Raw genomic sequence first — 19,031 nt, forward strand, 5'->3', positions numbered from 1 at the left:
TCTCCAACTGTCCTGACCACACCTCCCCTTCCAGGGCTCTCATGACTGTGTTCCCCTGGGACTTGGTTGTAAGCCATCCCCACTTCTACCATCTCTCTTTCCCAAACAGGCCCCTGTACTTCAGCACATACATGTGAGTAACAGATATGTTGATTGGCAGCATGATGTGGAGTTTTCACCCCAGAGTCCTGTGCACTCTTCAAACCCCTGGGTTGATAGAGACTCAGGGAGGCAGTTGGATCTCAAAGTTCCAAGGGTCTGGGATCTAACGGTGATAGTTCTAGTGAAACCCTCCCACCCTGCCAGGAGGCCCATTCCTGTAAGAAACATGACTGAAGAGCCCAACTGTCTCACTTTGACAACCAATTCTGCCATTTGCATTTCCATTGATGTGTATTGGGCGAAAAGCGGAGCTTTTTCTTGTGGTTAGTTTCTGTTTAATCCAGAAGAGGACCCTAAGGAAAGGTCAGTATTTAGGTCCCAGAGTAGCTCTTTAAAATCCTTTAAAGGAAAAGGGAGTATGGGATAGTAAAGGGCCGTGGAATGGATCTTTGAGGATCAAGGAACTTGGGACACGAGGAGAAATGATCTGAGAGTCTTTATTCCACCATCTTGACATCTATGTTGGTGTTTCTCAATTTTTAAGAAGCTGTGGATATTGGGAAAACCCCTTAAAGGAGTTACGAGAGATGCTGATATGGATTTCTCATTAGCCGTTAATTATCAGTGTCTAGAAAAGAGGGAGAGACGGCTCTATTAAACCAAGGATATTATCTATTGCTGTGTAACAAATTGTCATAAACTCAGTGGCTTAAAAGAACATCCATTGATTATCTTACGGTTCCATGGGCCAGGAGTCTGGGCATAGGTTTCCTTGGTCTTTTGTTTAGGGTCTCAGAGCCTGCAGTCCTTTCTGGAGTTCAGCTTCCTCTTCCAAGCTCATGTGCTTATTGGAGAATTCAGTTTCTTATGGTTGTAGGACTGAGTCCCTCAGTTCCTTGCCACATGGCCCTCACCACAGGCAGTTTGCATCATGGCTGTTTACTTTTGAAGGCCAGTAGAATGTTTCTTTTCAATCTGCTAAGAGGGACTCTCATGCGGCATAATGTGATCATGGGAATGACATCCCACCATCTTTGCCATATGATGTAATCCACTTGAGAGAGGGTCACCCATCACCTTTGCCATATTCTATTGGTTAGAAGGCAGTCACAGGTTACACCCACACACCCTCAAGGGGATGGCTTTATTGAAGGGTATGGGTCATTGGGGTCATCCTAGGGTGTGTTGTCACACCCTGTACTTTACAAATTCTGTTGATCTCAAAAGAGCTTGAGGAAGAGATGATGGAAGCCATTACAGAAGCAGCAGTAGACTCGAGTGAGGAGGTGTCAGAGGAAAGAGACGACCTTGGGACTTTTGAATCAGATGACAGTGGTAAGAATGTCACCCACATCTCTGCTTTCCTGCCCCATCTCAGACACTAACTCTTTAGGTCTCCCTTTCTCCATCTGCACAGTGGACATCACACCACACATGAAGCTGGAGCTGTGCAGGTGGAGGCAAGGCCAGGGACACAAGGGCACCTCCTGTCATGGTCATTTCCACACTGCACCTGGGTGGCCTTTGTTTTCATAGGTACCTTTCAACAAGTCGTGAACCTCCTGGACATCATTGACAGTGAATCGGCAAAGACAGACACGACAGGGGCAGGCCTTGACATGCGGAAGACCCTGGCCTCGGTGATAATCACGGAGAAGGCTACCACTGAGCCTTCTGTGGTGATAAACACTCTCATCCGCTGCCTGCAGGTGTCAGAGGTAGGGCCACCTTACCCACTGGGCTCAGCCACCTTTAGCTGTGTGTGCATCTATCCACCACCCAACACATAGTTAGTGACTCTCAGAGATGTGGTGCATGGTACTGGGATACAGAGATGGGCAAGACTGTGAGGTGCTTACTCCCTGAGGACCAACTGGGACCTGGGATGTTCATAAGTTTTAAAAGTTCCCTTGTATTCTGACACAGTGGGTTTGGGAGCCATTGTTCTAGGGCACATGAGCTGAGTTGCAAAGATGTTGAGCCAGTGGGCATGGGAGAGTAAAGATACACCAGACACAGGGTGCAGGGATGTTTGCCTAGTGGGGAGATGCTTAGCTGGGTTAGGGGGCTGGGGTAGAGGACGTTGGAGGGAGTGATACAAAGTGCAACCAGAGGCCATGGTGGATTTGTACAGACAAGCTTTGTATCACCTTGTACCAGACAAGGTTTTGGACTAGACAGGGTTTTGACCAGAGCTGATCCAAACCTTGCTGGGCCCCACCCCCAGAGTTTCTGATTCAGTAAGTCTGGGGTGGAGCCTGAACTTCTAACAAGTTCCCAGGTGATGCTGAGGCTGATCTGGAGAGCATACTTTGAGAACTGTTGGATTTTAGACTACCCTTTTATCTTGGAGTGGGTAGCAAAGGGGTGGTATGAGCAGAGGAGCTTATTTATAAAAAGCTTTATTATTTTTGTTGGATTTGGATTTGCATTTGCATTTTCCCCCTTTTATTTTTAGTTGACACATAATAATTGTACATATTTATAGAATACAAAGTGATATTTCAGAACATGTATACAATGTGTAATGACCGAATCAGGATAATTAGTATATCCATCACTGCAAACATTTATCATTTCTTTGTGCTGCAAGCATTCAAACGGTTTCTTCTAGTTTTTTGAAAAGATACAATCAATCATTGTTAATTATATTCATAACCTACAGTGCTATAGAACACGAGAACTTATTCCTTCTCTCCAGCTGTAATTTTGTATCTTTTAATCAACTTCTCCCTATCCTCCCCTGATCCTACCTTTCCCATACCCTAATACCGAAATTCTACTCTTGACTTCTATGAGCTCACCATTTTTATAGCTCCCATATATGAGTGAGAACATGGGGTATTTATCTATCTGTGCCTGACTTATTTCACTTGACATAATGTCCTCCAGTTTCATTCATGTTACTGTGAATGACAGGGTTTCATTCTTTTTTATGGTTGAATAATATTCCATTTTCTGTATATGCCACATTTTATTTATCCCTTCACCCATTGATGGGCACTTAGGTTGATTCCATATCTTGGCTATTGTGGATAGTATTGCAATAAACATGAAAATGCAACTATCTTTCTGATATATTATTGTGAGGTATGCTCTTTCTATACCCAGCTTGTTGAGTTTTTTTTTTAAAATCATAAAGGGTTGTTGAATTTATCAAATGCTTTTTCAGCATATATTGAAATGATCATATGATTGTTGTTCTTGGCTCTGTTAATGTGATGTATCACATTTATTGAATTGCGTGTATTGGACCATCCTTACATCCTTGGGATGAATCCCACTTGATCATGGTGAATGATCTTTTAATTGTGTTGTTGAATTCAGTTTGCTAATGTTCTGTTGAGGATTTCTACATCTATGCTCATCACAGATACTGGCCTGTAGTTTTCTTTTCTTGTTGTATTCTTGTCTGGTTTTTGTATCAGGGTAATGCTGGCCTTGTAGTATGAGTTTGGAAGTATTCCCTCCTTATCAATATTTTTTTTGAATGGTTTGAGTAGCATTAGTATTTGTTTTTATTTAATGTTTGGTAGAATTCAGCAGTGAATCCATCCAGTCTTGAGCTTTTCTTTGATGAGAAACTATTCCTGTCTCAATCTCATTATTCCATATTGGTTCATTGGAGTTTTCTATTTCCTCATTGTTCAATCTTGGTAGGCTGTATGTGTCCAGGAATTTGTTTCCTACAGGTTTTCAAATTTGTTGGCATGTAGTTGTTCATAACTCTAATAATTCTTTGTATTTCTTTTATTTATTTATTTTGGTGACAGAGTCTCATGCTGTTGCCCAGGCTGGAGTGAAGTGGTGCAGTCTCAGCTCACTGCAACCTCTGCCTTCCAGGTTCAAGCAATTCTCCTGCCTCAGCCTCCCAAGTAGCTGGGATTACAGGCACGTACTACCATGCCCAGCTAATTTTTGTATTTTTGGTAGAGGCGGGATTTTGCTATGTTAACCAGGCTGGTCTCAAACTCCTGACCTCAAGTGATCTGCCCACTTCAGCCTCCCAAATTTCCGGAATTACAGATGTGAGTGCTGAGATTACAGACATGAGCCAGTGTGCCCAGCCAGTTATTTGTATTTCTGCCAGTCTCAGTTATGTCTCCTTTCATTTCTGATTTTATTTATTTGGGTCTTCAGTCTCTTTTTTTTTTTTTTTTACTCTAGCTAAATGTTTATCAATTTTGTTTATTTTTTCAAAAACTCAACTTTTCTTTTGTTCCTCTGTATTGTTTTATTAGTCTTGATTTTGTTTATTTCTGCACTGATCTCTTGTCCTTCTTCAAATTTTGGGTTTGGTATATTCTTGCTTTTTTAGTTCCTTAAATGTGTATCATTAGGTTGCTTATTTGAAGTCTTTCTACTTTTTTTATATTGACTTTTATTGCCATAAACTTCCCTGTTAGTACTGCTTTTGCTGTATCCAATAGATTTTTGTATGTTAGATTTCTGTTTCCATTCGTTTCAAGAAAATTTTAAATTTCCTTCTTAATTTCTTTATTGACCCAATGGTCATCCAGCAATATATTGCATAATTTCTATGTGTTTGTATATTTTCCAAAGTTTTTCTGTGGTTGATTTCTAGTTTTATTCCATTGTGGTCAGAAAAAGTAATATGATTTATACTTTGATGAATTTGTTGAGACTTGTTTTGTGGCTCAAGATATGGTATATTCTGGAGAATATTCCATGTGCTGATGAGAAGAATGTGCATTCTGCAGCCATTGGATGAAGTGTTCTGTAAATGTCATTTAAGCCTGTTTAATCTAGTGTGTATTTTAACTGTGATGTTTCTTCATTGATTTTCTGTCTGAATAATCAGTCCATTACTGAGAATGTGGTGTTTAAGTCCCCTACCTTTATTGTATTGCAGTATATCTCTCCCTTTATATGTATTAATGTTTGATTTATATACTTTGAAGCTCCTGTGTTGGGTGCATAGATATTTATAGTTATTATATCCTCTTGCTGAATTGACCCCTTTATCATTATATAGTGACCTTCTTTGTCTCTTTTATAGTCTTTGATTTATAGTCTAGTTTATTTGATGTAAGTATTGTTACTTCTGCTCTTTTTTGGTTTCCAGTTGTATGGAATATCTTTTTCCATCTTTTGTTGGCATGTAGTTGTTCATAACTCTAATAACTCTAATAATTCTTTGTATTTCTTTTATTTATTTATTTTGGTGACAGAGTCTCATGCTGTTGCCCAGGCTGGAGTGAAGTGGTGCAATCTCAGGTCACTGCAACCTTCATTTTCAGTCTGTGTGTCTTTATAGGTGAAGTGGGTTTCTTGCAGGCAGTGTATAGTTGGGTCTTTGTTTCTTTATCTGTTCAGCCACTCTTTGTCTTATACTTGGAGAGCTGAATTCATTTACATTCAGTGTTATTATTGATAAGTAAAGACTTGTTACTGCTATTATGTTGTTTGCTTTCTGGTTGTTTTGTAATTCCTCTCTTCCTTTCTTTCATACTGTTTTTCTTTGTGGTTCAGGAATTGTTTTTATGGTAGTATGTTTTAGATAATTGATTTTTATTTTTAGTGAGTATATTATAGGATTTTGCATTGTGGTTAGCACAAGGGTTGCTAAAAATATCTTATACATATAACAAGTTATTTTAAAGAGATGACAATTTATCTTAGATCACAAAGCAAAATAGGAACAAGAAAAAATTTAGAAGCTTGCATTTAATAACTCCATCGCTTCCACATTTGACTTCATATCAACTCAATTTACATCTTTTTATATTGCCTCTCTTCATCTCTTCACAAGTTGCTACAGGTATTATTATTTTCAATTATTGTTTCTATTGAAACAATCATACTGTTTTCAATACATTTCTAGAGTTACAAGTGGATTACCCACAATTATGGTATTAGAGTATTCTGAGTTTGCCCATGTACTTAATTTTACCAGTGATTTTGCGCCTTCAAACATTATCTTTTTTCACATTCGTGTTTTCTTCCTTTGGACTGAAAAACTCCTGGCATTTCTGGTGGTGGTAAATTCTCTCAAATTTTGTTCGTCTTGGAAATACTTTATTTCTCCTTCATATTTTAAGGATAGCTTTGCTGGATGCAGTATTTTTGGAAGGCAGGGTTTTTTACTTTAATATTTTGAAAATGTCATCTTACTCCCTCTTGGCCTGTATGGTTTCCATTGAGAAGTCTGTTGTCAGATGAATTGGAGTTCCTTTTTATGTTATCTGTTTCTTTTCTCTTGCCACTTTTAGAATCCTCTTTTTGTCCTGTCAAACTCTTTGAGAGTTTGATTATAGTATGCCTTGGAGAAATCTTATTTGGGCTGAATCTTTTTGTTGTTCTCTGACATTCCCATACTTGAATATTAATCTCTTTCTCATGTTTTGGACAGTTTTCCATTATTATTGCTTTGAATAAGCTTTCTACCTCCTGTTCAACTCCCTCTGGAACACCAGTCATTCTTGAATTCGATCGTTTGAGGTACTTTTCTATATCTTGTAAGTAATCTTCATTCTTTTATATTTTTTAAATTGTTTCTCCTCTGTGTATTTTCAAATAGCCTGTCTTTGAGCTCACTGATTCTTACCTCTACTTGATTCATTCTACTATTGACCGCTTTTAATGATGTTTTCAATTTAGTACATTTATTTCTCAGTTTTAAGACTTCTGTTTGAGTTTTAAAAATTATTTCAATCTCCTTGTTACATTTCCCTGATAAATTTTTGAACTGATTTTTTTTGTATGATATGGGAGATCACTGAATTTTCTTAAAACTTCTATTTTGAATTCTTGGTCAGAGAGTTCACAAATGACTATCTCATTAGGGTCAGTCATGGTTCTTTGCTTTGTCCATTTTGGAAGGTCATGATTCCCTGTTTGCTATTGTTTCTTGTGGATGTATGTCTGTGTCTTTGATTTGAAGGATTATTTATTTATTTGCATTCTCTGTCTGGCTTGTTCTGATTTTAATTGGATATATTTGTTTAGAGATTCTCTGTAATTTACCTGTTGACTTTTTTTTCTTTCCCTGCCAGGTCATTGCCTCCTTTATGGCACCAGATGGCTTCATAAGCCCAGGCTTCCTTTGGTTCCCATAAACAATCAGAATGCCACCTGTCCCAAAATGAGGGAGGTCCTAAGGAGGATATCTCAGTAGTGTTGGAAGGCTGGCTAGGGGTTCATGCCAAGGGAACCTGTGGAATGAACCTCATACAGCACGGTGCTGCTGAAGAGCCACTCTTACTTGGTATCTCCTTTGGCTGAGTTACAGAGCATAGTTTCAAGGGATGCTGATGATAGTCCCACCTCCTCTCTTTGTCTTTGGCTGTCCTCAGGGGTATTTCTCCTTTCAGGCATTCCTGATGCTTCTCATGGGTTGAGACAGGAACAGGTCTCCTGCCAGAAAGGCCAAGATTTTCAGGAAACTGGTTGTCCACTTTGATCTTTATCTGACTTTTTGCAGTATAGAAACCATAAGTCAGGGAAATTTTGCATGGGCTTCATGCCGGGCAAATTGGGAGGAGGGGCATCATGGATATAGAAGTCCCATTCTCTTACAGTTTGCTCAGAGGTTTTTCCCTTCTCTGTGGCCCCAGTAACTGCCTCATTCTCCATTTTGAGTTTTAGAAATTGCTGATGATAATCTTGTTGCTGTACATTTGTTTTTGGTTTTCTGTGTGTGTGTGGCGGGGGGCGTTGGAGTGGGGAGTGGGGAGTGAAGCCAGTTTTTTTCTGTGCCACCATTTTGGAACTGGAAGTCCCCGATTTTTATTATTTCTTCTGCTAGTTTTGGACTTGGTTTGTTCTTGTTTTTCTAGTTCCTTGATGTGTATCGTTAGGTTGTTTAATTGAAATCTTTCTACTTTTTTAATATTGGCATTTATTGCTATACTCTTCCATCTTAGTAGTGTTTTTGCTGAATCTCATAGGTTTTGGCATGTTGTATTTTTATTTTCGTTAGTTTCAAGAAAATTTTAAGTTTCCTTCTTAATTTATTCATTGGTTGTTCAGGAAGGTGTTTAATTTTCGAGTATTTCTACAAGTTCCTCTTGTTATTGATTTCTAGTTTTATCCCATTGTGGTCTGAGAAGAAGCTTGATATGATTTCATTTAAAATTTTTTGTTGTGATTTTATTTTGTGACCTAACATACAGTCCATTCTGGAGAATGTTCCGTGTGCTAATGAGAAGAATGTGTATTCTGCAGCTGTTGAATGAAATCTTCGGTAAAAGTGTCTGTTACATCCATTTGGTCTTTAGTGCAGTTTAAGTGTGATGTTTCTGTTTTGAGTTTCTGTCTGGATAATTTGTTTAATATTGAAAGTGGGGTGTTGAAATTCCAAAATATTGTAGTCTCTCTCTTTAGCTCTAATAATATTTGCTTTATATATCTGGGTACACTGGTGTTGGGTGCATATGTATTGAAAATTGTTACATCCTCTTGCTGAATTGACCCTTTTATCATTATATACTGACCATCTTTGTCTCTTTTTATGTTTTTTGACTTAAAAGCTATTTTGTCTGATAGAAGCAATAGAAGCATAGCCACTCCTACATGCTTTTGGTTTTCATTTGCATGGAATACCATTTTCCTTCCCTTTACTTTCAGACTACATGGATCTTTACAGGCAAAGAGTTTTGTGTAGGAAGCATATAGTTGGGCCTTGTTTTTTTTGTTGTTGTTGTTTTAATCAATTCAGTCATTCTATATCCTTTAATTGGGGCATTTAAACCCTTTACATTCAAGATTGTTTTTGGTATATGAGGACTTACTCCTGTCATTTTGTTAACTATTTTCTGATTGTTTTGTTAACCTTTGTTTCTTTCTCTCTTATTTTTGTGGTTTGGTGGTTTTCTGTAGTAATAATGTTTGCTTCTTTCCTCCTTCTCATTTGTGTGTATCATTTATCTTTGTCATCTACTCTACATAAAACAGTGAGATTTATACTTTTGTGTGTTTTCCTGATGATAGATATCATTATTTGACTTCCAGATGTACAACGCTATTAGATATTTCTTGTAGGATCAGTCTAATGGTGATAAATCTCTCAGTTTTTGCTTGCCTTGGAATGACTTTACTTCCCTTACATGTCTTAAAAATAGCTTTGCTGGGTATAGTATTCTCACCTAACCTTGTCTTTCAGTACTTTGAAGATATCATCCCATTCTCTCCTGGTCTATAAGGTTTCTGTGGAGAAATGTGCTGCTAGTCAGCTTTGATGTCACTTTATGCTTTTCTCCTGCTGTTTTTAGAATAATCTTTGTCTTTGACTTTTGACAGTTTAACTATAACATTCCTCAAAGAAGACCTATTAGGGTTGAATCTGTTTGAAAATATTTGAGCTTTCTGTGTTTGGGTGTCTATATGGTTCCCATGACTTGGGAAGTTTTTAACTTTCCTTATTATTTTATTAAATCAATTTTCTATGCCTTCTCCCATCTCTTGTCTTTCTGGGGCTCCTAAAATTGAATATGTGTTTGCTTAATGGTGTCCCATGTATCATGTGGACTTTATTTATTCTTTTCAAAGGATCTTTCTTCAAGTTCAGAAATTCTTTTTTACTGCTTGATCCAGTGTAAAAGCTCTTGATTGTGTTTTTAATTTTTTATTGAATTCTCCATTCCAAGATTTCTTTTTTTATATCTATGTGTTGAAATTCTTATTCAGATCATGAATTTTTTTCAATTTATTTATTTGTATTGCCTATCTGTGTTTTCTTGTATCTCACTGAGTTTATGTAAGATCAGTATTTTAGATTTCTTTTTAGGCATTACATAAATTTTTATTTTTCTGGTAGTCTGTTACTGAAGAATTATTGAGTTCCTTTGAAAGCATTATGTTTTCTTGCTTTTTCATTTTTCTTATCTCCCTATGTTAATAACTATTACACATTTGGTATAATAGTTGCTTTTCCCCATTTTATGGAATAGCTGTCATAGAAAAAGACTTTTTCCTGTAGACATACCTACAATGTTGGTTGGATAGGCTGCTTTGGCCCTGGTTCTGGGTGTGTGAAGAGATGTAGTCCTTGTACAATTTCTTCAGCTGTCATTAACATCAGCAGTGTCTGTGAGTTCCAGCAGTTATTTGTGGAGGCTGAGAGTGGTTTTGCTGGGGACAGGGATGCCAGGTGAATCAGTCTTTAGGCCCCTTGGGGACACATGCAAACACACAGTGGCTCTGATGCTAGAGGAGATGGGTTCACAGACAGTGGTGGCCGTGGGCCTGGGCAGGCTGTTCTTCAGGTCCCTGGGTGGTATGCATGAATATGTGTGGTATGCATGAATATGTGTGGTATGCAGGCTGGTTCTTGGGCCCCTGGGTGGCCCAACTGGTTGCCAGTGGTGGTGGTGGTGGTAGGTTCTGGGCAGGCAAGTCCTTAGACCCTGTCACTTTTGGGGCAGGATCACTACCAGTGGCAGCAGCCCTGGGCAGGTGTCTCTCAGGTTCTGGGGAATGTGTGCTTTGGCTCTCTCTGGGGGCAGCTTTTCTGATATACCACACTGCCTGTTCCCCAGGGTGTAGGATGCTGCATGGGCTTGGGTGCTGATAATGTAGCTGCCTGGCTGGGTCCAGGTGGCACCATGAGGCTGCAGCCCTTTGGGTGGGTGTGGGGGGATGTCAGTGGGGCTTCAGAGATGTGGAAACACAGGGACCGTTGACCCCAGGGCAGAAGTAGTCAGTTGGTGGCTTCACTCTTAAAATGATGCTGTGCTACAGCAGCCTGGGTCCTGGGGTAGGGTAGGGGGTAAGGTTGGGAAGAACCCAGTGTGTATTCCCACTTTGAGGGAGTCTGTCAGTGTGGACTCCAGCCAGCTCCCTATATAGGGTCTGTGAGGGCTGAGGGGCTCTTCTGAGTCAGGCTTACAGGTGTCTGTGTTGGGAATGTGGACTACTAGAGATCTCCCACTTATCTTTCCTGCAAGGGTGAGTCCCTCTTGGCCCTGAGCTAATCCCTGACAGCTACTTCATTCTCTTCTTTATGCTGCCATCTTGAATTTCTGTGCTTCAGAGGGTCTTTGTTACTTCCTTGCTGAAGTCAAGTGTTCTCCTCCACATGCTCTGTTAGATGTGTGGTCATTGACTTGTTATTTTGGTCCTTCTTTAGATATAGACAGGTGTATGGCAGCCATGAGGAAGGTCTGCAGGAGCTGGGAAGCACAAGCAAGGGAGTTTCAAAATAGGCTGTGATGTGGCTTGGATGTGTGTCCCCTCCAAATATGACGTTGAAATGTGACCTCAGAGTTGGAGGTGGGGCCTGGAGGGAGGTGTTCGGGTCATGGGGGAAGATCCATCATGAATGTCTTGTTGCCCTCCCTGTGGTAATGAGTTCACGTGACAGCTGGCTGTTTAAAGGAGCCTGGCTCCCCCTCTGGCTCACTTTCTCCCTCACCACATGATGCACTGGCTCCCCTTTTGTCTTCCACCCCTTTTGCCTTCCACCCCTTTTGTCTTCCACCCCACCATGGGTAAAAGCTTCCTAGGCCTCACCAGAAGCAGATGCCAGCAATATGTTTGCTGTATGGTCTGCAGAACCATGAACCAAAATAAACCACTTTTCTTTATAAATTATCCAGCCTCAGGTATTCCTTTATAGCAATGCAAAAACAGACTGACACGGGCTTTTAAAAAATGTAGGCCAGGCGCAGTGGCTCAAGCCACTTTGGGAAGCCGAGGTGGGCGGATCATGAGGTCAGGATTTGAGACCAGCCTGACCAACATGGTGAAACCCCACCTCTACTAAAAATACAAAAATTAGCTGGACTTGGTGGCACATACCTGTAATCCCAGTTACTTGGGAGGCTGAGGCAGAATTGCTTGAACCCGGGAGGTGGAGGTTGCAGTGAGCTGAGATCGTGCCACTGCACTCCAACCTGGGTGACAGAGTGAGACTCCATCTCAAAAATACAAAACAAAACAAAAAATGTAGGCTTTATTTTTATTCAGCTGAGGCAAGACCAACAGCTCAGGAGATGCTTGCTCTTGAAAGGACAGTTTATTAGCTGGACATGGTGGCTCATGCCAGGAGTTCAAGACCAGCGTGGGTAACATAGCAGGACCACATCTCTAAAAAAATAAAGTAATTGGCATGGTGGCACCTGTCTGTAGTCCCAGCTACTTGGCAGGCTGAGATGGGAGCATTGTTTGAGCCCAGAATTGTTTGAGTCAAGGCTGCAGTGAGCCATTTTGCACCACTGTACTCTGGCCTGGGTGATAGAGCAAGACATTTTCTCAAAAAAAAAGGAGAAAAGACAGTTTGTTGCATTCCCAAGAGAAGGGGCCCTCCACACCATGCAGGGTCACACAGAGGGAAGCACTAGGGTCTGTGAGGAGGCAGAAAGAGTCAGGGGAAATTATAGGCAACAGGCTTTATTGTGGTTTCTGTGGAAAGAAACTGGTGAGGTAGGGTAAGAAGGCTTAGAATTAGCTGGTTTGAACATTCTCAGTGGACTCTGGGGCAAAATAGCTGTTCCCAGTTGTTTGATACCTGCACTGTGTGATTAGGGCAGGTGGATAGTGGCCCAGAGTATGAGAGCCCAATAAAGCAGGTGATTGGGAGAGGGGCTCTGTGTTGGTTGGAATACTTGTCTGTTCAGGATGCCGTAATGGAGTATTATAGTCTAAGTGGCTTAGAAAACAGAAATTTATTTTCTCACAATTCTGGAAGCTGGAAGTCCCTGATTAAGGTGTGATATGGTTTGGCTGTGTCCCCACCCAAATCTCACCTTGAATTAAAGCTCCCATAATTCCCACATGTTGTGGGAGGGAACCGGTGGGAGATAGCTGAATCATGGAATGGTTTCCCTCATACCGTTCTCATAGTAGTGAATAAGTCTCACAAAATCTGATGGTTTTATAAAGAGTTTCCCCTTTCTCTTGGCTCTCATTCTCTCTTGCCTGCCACCATGTAAAATGTGACTGTGTTCCCCCTTTGTCTCCTACCATGATTGTGAGGCCTCCCAGCCACGTGGAACTGTGAGTCCATTAAACCTCTTTTCCTTTATAAATTACCCAGTCTTGGGTATGTTTAAATTAGCAACGCGAGAAGAGACTAACACAAGGTGTCAGCAAATTTGGTTTCTGTAAAGCCTTGCTTCCTTGCTGGCTTTCTTGTGTGACTGCCCTCTATTGTGTCCTCACATGGCTCTCCTGTGCATGAGACAGAGACAGAGAAAGCTCTCTTGTGTCTTCTGCTCCTTTTATAAGGGCACCAATCCCATGAGATTAGGGTCCCACCCTTGTGACTTCATTTAACCCTAATTACCTTTCAAAGGGCTCATCTCCAAATACTATCCCATTGGGTGTTAGGGCTTCAACATAGGAATTTTTAGGGTACGTGATTCAATCTGTAACAGTTGTTTTGCATTTAAAAAGCATGCTGATGGACAGCTTGTTTACTCTCTCTAGGAATTGGTTAGCTCCAGGAGGAGTAGTCTCTCTAGGGTCAGCAAGGATCCAGGTGTCAAAGCATCAGGAAATAAAGAAAATAAGAAACCATGATTAACACACACGTCTTAATCAGTCATCAGTGGCAGTAAAGAGACAATAAACAAATGGGCACATTTTAAAAATTAACATGCATCAAAGATTTTATTTACTCCTTAACTAGTTAAGGAACCAGTAAGATTTTAAAAGCTGTTCAAATAAGAATTTTACCTGTGCTTTACCAGACAAAATCCATTTGCACTGCCGTGAACAGAAATCATTTTCATTGCTATGGAGGAAACATGTGCATTGTCACCAGTTTTCTAGGATTTAACTTCTTCCCCTACAGAGATGTAAAGTAGCCTTGGCAATCACAGATGCACACTCTACAGGGTCCAGTCCTTCCACAGCATCTGCCAGACAGAACCGAGCTCAGTTCCAGAAGGCCACTCAGTGACTGCTTTTGTTATTTCCAAGTCTTTGACAATTTTTCTTTTGTGACTATAAATATTCTCCGAAGGTTATTCTTGATCACAAAAAAAGGCTGATCTTCTTATAATTTGCCTGGCTATTTGTATAGGGTGCAGTAAGAGTGTTGATTAAGCATTATAGGCAACAGGCTTTATTGTGGTTTCTATGGAAAGAAACTGGTGAGGTAGGGTAAGAAGGCTTAGAATTAGCTGGTTTGAATATTCTCAGTGGAGAATATTCACAAGGCCACAGGCCTCCTTGAGTGTACTGTGAAAATCTAGACCTTGCATTCTCAATGGGGTGATATTGCCCCCAATAAGTAAAACTAGTTCTTGGGGGACAAAGAAAATTTTACTTTTTCATGTATAAAGCATGGATATGCATACCACACACACACACACACACACACACACACACACACGGCACTAAAGTCTCATTGGGGTGTGATTAGGAAAAAAGTCTAAATGTCCTTGGGAGTAATAATAATAATAATAATAAAGATTGAGAAACACTGGTCTTGAGCCACACAGTACTGAGCAGCTACTAAGGCCACATCATTAATTTCTGGGAGCTGTCATAGGAATTTCTGACTGGAGTTTTACAAATTACTATTTGTTCTCCCAAAAGTAGGAAACCAAGACCAAGACTCCCTGTACTGGATTTCACCAGTAGAACTTACACATTTGGGTGAATTCCTCTCTTCTTAAGGTCCCCAAATTTGCTAAGGTTTCTGGACTGTTGGGAGGGAACTCCCTACCACCAGAAGTAGCAGGACATTTTTTCCTGAGGGCTTTGCAGGCAGTGGCCCCACGTAGAAAGTAACCTTCATTCCTTAAGAGTGGCTTGTCATGCCTGATTAAAAAGTATTCTCAAATACGACCCTCCAGGTGTGATCGGGGATGTGCAATCCATCTGCCCAATCCCGTCCTAAACCAGGTCATTTTCAGTGGTGATAAGGAATTGGAAGGGAGTCAGAGGCAATTTTCCCAGGCCCACAGACTCCCTCAACAGGGCAAAGGCAAGGTGAGCCTGCCTTCTTGGGCTTTCAAGATGGCCAGTGCCCCATGCATAGAGAACCTTGTGTGTTGATCACTTAATGCCTGCCTTGCCAGATATTTACTGAAATCAGGGGCAGGAATACAGATACGCAAGTTGTATTGACAGGGCCAGTGGGATAAGAAGGGCAGGAGAAGGGAAGCAGGAGGATTTAAAAATGGAGGAATGGGGATCTAATATTTGTGTGTTTAGAGGCTGGTGGTTTGGGTGTAGGGAAGGAGGACAGTGGGAGAGAGAGGTAGTAGACTTGTGCTGGGGACAGGGTGAGGTCCATCCCACCCACCATACTGATTTCCCAGATTTCCACCCGGCGCAAGGTCAACATTTACAACATCCTCCAGGAGATCATCCAGCAGGAGGGGGAGCTGGAGGAGCAGTGTGTACAGAGGCTGGTGGCCATCGCCTCCAAGGAGATGAGGGAGATCCCAGAGGTAGGACCCCAGGCTCCATTGGTGCCTTTCCTCTGCCAACCCAGGAGCTGGGCCACTGGGGACCTGGCCCAGGATGCCCATAGCCCTGGGCAGTTACCTCTCAGAGCAGAGGTAAGGCTGAGCCCAAGGGAGCTAGGAGGGATGGAGAGAGCCTGGGGTAGGAGGGTTTTCCTGGAGGCCCGGCTGGTGGTGGTGCCATATGTCCCTCTCCCATTCCCTGCAGATGGAGGGCTATATGAAGGCAGAGGTGGCCAGCGACACACTGGTGGCTCTGTCCCGAAATCACTTCAGCTTGGTCATGTACGAGCTTCAGCACCACCTCAAGCCCCTCAACCTCACTGACGAATTTGTCATCATCACACTGGCCAAGCTGGCCAACGGCAATGGTAGGAGCTTGAGGGCCCTCAGCCTGGCCCAGTGCGCCCTCCCGGTCTCTGCCTCTCTCTGCCCCTCCCATCTGTCCCTATGTTCACCTCCTCCCCTTCCCTTTCATTTCTCTCTTTTTCCCTCTAAAATTTCTTCATTTTGTCTCTGCAGTCACTTTGTCTCTTAGCTGTTAAGATTCTGTGTGTTTCTGTCTCTCATCCTTCTTTCCCCTCTCTCCTGTCTCCCCTTCACCTGCACTGTTCTTTCCATTTCTCTTTTTAAATTTCCTTCCTTCCTTCTTCCTTTCTTTTTTTATTGCTTGCCTTACTTACTCCTTCCCCTCCCCATTTCTTTTTCCCCTTCCTTCCTTCCTTCCTTCTCTCCTCCCTCCCACCCTTCTTTCCTCCCCTCTTTTCTTCTTTCCTTCCTTCCTTCCTTTCCTTTCTTCCTTCCTCCTTCCTTTCCTTTTTTATTGTCTGCCTTACTAACTCTTCCCCTCCCTCTTTTTCTCCTTTCTTCCTCCATCTCTCCCTTCCTCCATCCCTCCCTTCCTCCATCCCTCCCTTCCTCCCTTCCTCCATCTCTTCCTCCCTCCCACCCTTTATTCCTCCCCTCCTTTCTTCTTTCCTTTTTTCCTTCCTTCCTTCCCTCCTTCCTTCGTTCCTTCCTCCCTCTCTGTGTGTTTCTGCCTCTCATCCTTCTTCCCCTCTCTCTCCTGTCTCCCCTCCACCTGCATTGTTCTGTCTTTCCATCTCTCTTTTTAAATTTCCTTCCTTCCTCCTTCTGCTCCTTTTTAATTGCCTGCCTTACTTACTCCTTCCCCTCCCTCCCTTTCTTTTTCTCCTTCCTTCCTTCCTTCCTTCCTTCTTTCCATCTCCATCCTGCCTCCCTTCCTTCCTTCTTTCCATCTCCATCCTGCCTCCCTTCCTTTCATCCCAGAAGCATGCACTGAGCTCCTACTCCACGCAGGTCTTGTGGCAGGTACCTGGCCACTACAATAAGTAAGACACTCATGGCTCCTGTGCTCAGAAAGGACCAACAGGCAAACAAGGAAATAGATGTTTATAACATGAGGTGACGGGTATGACGAGAACAGCCAAATGGGCATTTGAGATCTGGCTAAGGGAGGAGACCCCATCTCTGCAGCCTTTAATGAGGTAGCGATATTTCAGCTAAGACCTGAAGGCAGAGAGGAGGACGCCCGTGTGAAGCATGGGATGGGAGAACATTCCACAGGGAGAGAACATTGCAGAGGCTCTGGGGCAGAGAAGAGCTTCGATTCTCTGAAGAGCTGAGAAGTGGCTGTGGCTGGAGTTAAGGAGTGAGAGGAAGACGAGGGGGCGAGTCAGGCAGGGCCTTGGGTATGTCACCTGGGGCACTAGGAAGCTATCGAAGCATGTTAAGCTTCAGGGTTGCCTGGTGAATGTAGGTTCTGGGAAGGCCTTTCTGGCTGTTGCCTGGCTGGAGAGGACTAGGAGGTGGGTACTTGTGCTGGTGGCTGGGCTGGGAAGCATGTGGTGAGGGGTGACAGGTGGGAAGGGGATCTGAGACGGGACCTGCTGAGGGCGGGGGAAGGAGAGGACGCAGCAAGCCACTGGGAGCGTGTTGACCTCCTTTCCCGAGCTAGCAGCACTGAGAGTTGGGAGCTCAAGTGAAGAACTTCGAGCTGTGTGTGGAGCTCATGTTACCTGTGGGAGGCCCCAGGGGAGAGGCAGAGGGGGCAGTTGATTTGTGATGTGGAGTTCAGAGGGCAGGTCTGGGCTTGGCTTTGGTTCTTGGTGACCTCAGAGTGTAGGTGATGTTCAAAGTCATTGATACTGGGAGTGAAAGTAGAGAGAGGACCTGGCTCGGAGGGGTCCTGACATTGGCAAGGCTCGGGAGGAGTCGTAAGAGACAGCGTGGAATGTGAGGCCTGGCACAGGGAGAACAATCTCAAGGGGTGGAGGCCCCCGTGATGCCCATCCTGCCAAGGGGTCCAGTCAGATGAGACTGGAGAAGGTGGAATTGGAAGAGCTTCACGGCTTGCTGGGGATAAAGGCCTGGATGGAGTGGGAGGGGAGGAAGGGAAGGCAGGCCTGGAAAGAGGACAAGGGACAGCAGCGAGGGGGCCTGTGGAGGGAAGGGAAGACACCGGCCTGTTGGGTGCTCATGCCAGAGGCCCAGAAGAGAGGGACACGTGGATGGCGCCGGAGGGAGGGGGCCCAGCCAGGGGAGTCATGTGGGTTCTATTATTATTTCATTAGTGTACATATATACAATCTCATTATTATGAAGTCTGAAGACGGCGGTGCACTCAGGGTGGGTGGAGCGGAGGGGCCTGCCTCCTGTCACAGGGTGGCCTGTTATGGCTCCCTTTCTTCCCATTCTCTGTGATTCCTTTCTCCATCTGCTCTTTTTCTCTGCTGGCCTCATGCCTTCTCTCAGTTTCTTGCTCTCACCTGCTGTTTCCCTGCTTCTGTGTTCAACCAAGAACGTCCCGGAGGACGAACGCACTCTGGGAGCTGCTTCTTTCTGCTTCCTGCCCACCCTTCCCTGGGGCTCCTCTGTACTCTCTTCCCTCCCTCTCTCTGACCTCCTCTTCCTTCTCCTGGTCCTCTTTCTTCTTCCCTTTCCTCCCCTTTTGCCTGGCTTTCTTCCTGTGTCACCTGCTTCTAGCTCACATTTTAATGCTTTTCTGACTCCCAGACTATTTCCTGGGCCCCAGCCAGGGCAGAGGGCTAAGCCTGCTCTGGACTGTCAGGGGTTGGAGGTGGAGGGCAGCAGGGTTGTCCTGCCTTCTTCCTGCTCACCCCCAGCCCCAACTCCCTGTAATGATCCCTCACAACCTCACAGTGTTTGAGTTCATGCCATACATGGGCATCACCCTGGCTACCATATTCACCATGCTGAGACTTGCCAATGAAGCCAAGATACGCCAGGCGATCTGTGGTGGTGAGTGTCCCGCTTGGGTCTGCAGGTCTGGCTCCATCAGGGCGCCGGAGGGACACTGCTGGGTAAGGAGCAGATGGAGGGGTTGTTGAAAAAGAGGTGCCCTGGTCATTTGTTCTCCAAAGAAGTTTGCCTAATCTTTTACTTTGTGTGGCCTCTGATTGGCTCCCTGGGGCACAAGAGGCTGAGACCCAGTGGGGGCCTTTTAGAAGATCCCGGCTTAGACGGAAGAAGCTGCTACTGTGACTCCATTTAACTTGTTTTGTAGTT

General features: G+C 43.3%; 1 protein-coding gene across 1 annotated transcript in view; it reads left to right on the top strand.

The window, feature by feature from the left end:
• Positions 1 to 313: 313 nt before the first annotated feature.
• MROH2A (maestro heat like repeat family member 2A) overlaps positions 314 to 19,031 on the top strand; it is a 59,239-nt gene continuing 40,521 nt past the window's right edge. The window contains exons 1-6 of the mRNA XM_025405036.1: positions 314 to 465; positions 1,330 to 1,437; positions 1,639 to 1,820; positions 15,336 to 15,467; positions 15,691 to 15,853; positions 18,666 to 18,764. Of these exons, the coding sequence (XP_025260821.1) occupies positions 390 to 465; positions 1,330 to 1,437; positions 1,639 to 1,820; positions 15,336 to 15,467; positions 15,691 to 15,853; positions 18,666 to 18,764 (760 nt within the window). The 5' untranslated portion in view covers positions 314 to 389. The remainder of the gene's footprint in view (positions 466 to 1,329; positions 1,438 to 1,638; positions 1,821 to 15,335; positions 15,468 to 15,690; positions 15,854 to 18,665; positions 18,765 to 19,031) is intronic.

The sequence above is a fragment of the Theropithecus gelada genome, chromosome 12 (genome assembly GCF_003255815.1).
Source record: "Theropithecus gelada isolate Dixy chromosome 12, Tgel_1.0, whole genome shotgun sequence".
Lineage (NCBI taxonomy): Eukaryota > Metazoa > Chordata > Mammalia > Primates > Cercopithecidae > Theropithecus > Theropithecus gelada.